At 48.9% G+C, this 1,836-nt stretch overlaps 1 protein-coding gene across 1 annotated transcript in view; it reads left to right on the forward strand.

Annotated features, from left to right (window-relative positions):
• Positions 1-1,082, forward strand: part of LOC135548997 (stromal membrane-associated protein 2-like) — a 45,703-nt gene extending 44,621 nt beyond the window's left edge. The window contains exons 9-10 of the mRNA XM_064979068.1: positions 1-676; positions 857-1,082. The exon at positions 1-676 is cut by the window's left edge and continues 166 nt beyond it. Of these exons, the coding sequence (XP_064835140.1) occupies positions 1-676; positions 857-985 (805 nt within the window). The 3' untranslated portion in view covers positions 986-1,082. The remainder of the gene's footprint in view (positions 677-856) is intronic.
• The last annotated feature ends 754 nt before the right edge of the window (positions 1,083-1,836 follow it).

The following is a 1,836-nucleotide window of genomic DNA, read 5'->3' on the forward strand; positions in this document are numbered from 1 at the left end:
ACTTGCACAGCAGAATGGCTTTATGGCTCAACACGGTGTCATGGGCCAAGAAGTCAACACGTCCCCGTTCCTGGTAGGAGTGCCCCACAACATGATTGCTCAGCAGCAAAGCATCATGGGAGCTCAGCAGAAAGGCATGATGGGAGCTCAGCAGAACGGCATGATGGGAGCTCAGCAGAATGGCATGATGGGAGCTCAGCAGCAAAGCATCATGGGAGCTCAGCAGAACGATATGATGGGAGCTCAGCAGAATGGCATGACGGGAGCTCAGCAGAACGGCATGATGGGAGCTCAGCAAAACGGCATGATGGGAGCTCAGCAGAACGGCATGATGGTAGTTCCGCAGAACGGCATGATGGGAGTTCCGCAGAACGGCATGATGGTAGTTCCGCAGAACGGCATGATGGGAGCTCCGCAGAACGGCATGATGGGAGCTCAGCAGAATGGCATGATGGGGGCTCAGCAGAACGGCATGATGGGAGCTCAGCAGAACAGCATGATGGTGGCTCAGCAGAACGGCATGATGGGGGTTCAGCAGAACGGCATGACGGGAGCACAGCAGAACGGCATGATGGGGGCTCAGCAGAACGGTATGAAGGGGGGAGTGGCGGCCGTGCCTCAGCAGGTATACTACGGAGTACAGCAGGGTCAGCAGCAACAGTGGAACATCACTCAGGTGAGACACACACACCTGGAATGTATTTCTATGCTTGTGAGGACCGTGTGTTTGATTGTGTTTCTATGAGGAAGTATGTGTGAAACAGGATATTTACATAAACAGAACAATTTGACTAAAGTATTCAACCCTGTGTTTGCGTTTGTGTTTGTGTTTGCGCGCACGCGTTTCTCCCACCAGATGACCCAGCACATGGCGGGAGTGAACTTCTACGGAGCCAACGGCATGATGGGATACGGCGGTCAGCACATGGAAGGACCAACGGCGCAAAGCTCCACCCACACGATGACATCACACGTCTGGAAGTGATGTCATTATCTGAAGAGGAAGTGAAGTTGATGTCACTGGAGCAGCAGTGGTTCTTGGGAGGTTTCGATCTGGCCTCATGTACAGGACAGCTTTTCTATTAAACTCTCCATCAGGGGAGGAGGAGGAGGAGGGTGGAGAAGTTTATACAGGAGCTATTTCTAGCTCTCCTCTCCTCCTCTTCACTCCTCTCCGCTCCTTCTTTCAGAGCCATTTTTGCAGATTTCCATGCTTGCCCTTCAGATCATTCTACGACCAATCAAAGGACAGGGCTCAGAGGTGAAGGGATCACAGAGGTCACACTGACCTGGGACCACAGCATAGAATTACATCTCATATCCAGTGTGTGTGTGTGTGAGTGACTGTGTGTGTGTGGTTGTGTGTGTGCTTGTGTGTGCATGCTTAACTATCTCTGATGTGTAATGGGTAATCTGTATCAGCCTTTATTACTAATGAACTCATCCCAACTGAACTCATCCCAACTGAACTATTACTGGTAAACTCATCCCAACTGAACTATTACTGATGAACTCATCCCAACTGAACTATTACTGATGAACTCATCCCAACTGAACTCATCCCAACTGAACTCATCCCAACTGAACTCATCCCAACTGAACTATTACTGGTAAACTCATCCCAACTGAACTATTACTGATGAACTCATCCCAACTGAACTATTACTGATGAACTCATCCCAACTAAACTATTACTGATGAACTCATCCCAACTGAACTATTACTGATGAACTCATCCCAACTGAACTATTACTGATGAACTCATCCCAACTGAACTATTACTGATGAACTCATCCCAACTGAACTATTACTGATGAACTCATCACAACTGAACTA

Source organism: Oncorhynchus masou, chromosome 12 (genome assembly GCF_036934945.1).
Source record: "Oncorhynchus masou masou isolate Uvic2021 chromosome 12, UVic_Omas_1.1, whole genome shotgun sequence".
NCBI classification, from domain to species: domain Eukaryota; kingdom Metazoa; phylum Chordata; class Actinopteri; order Salmoniformes; family Salmonidae; genus Oncorhynchus; species Oncorhynchus masou.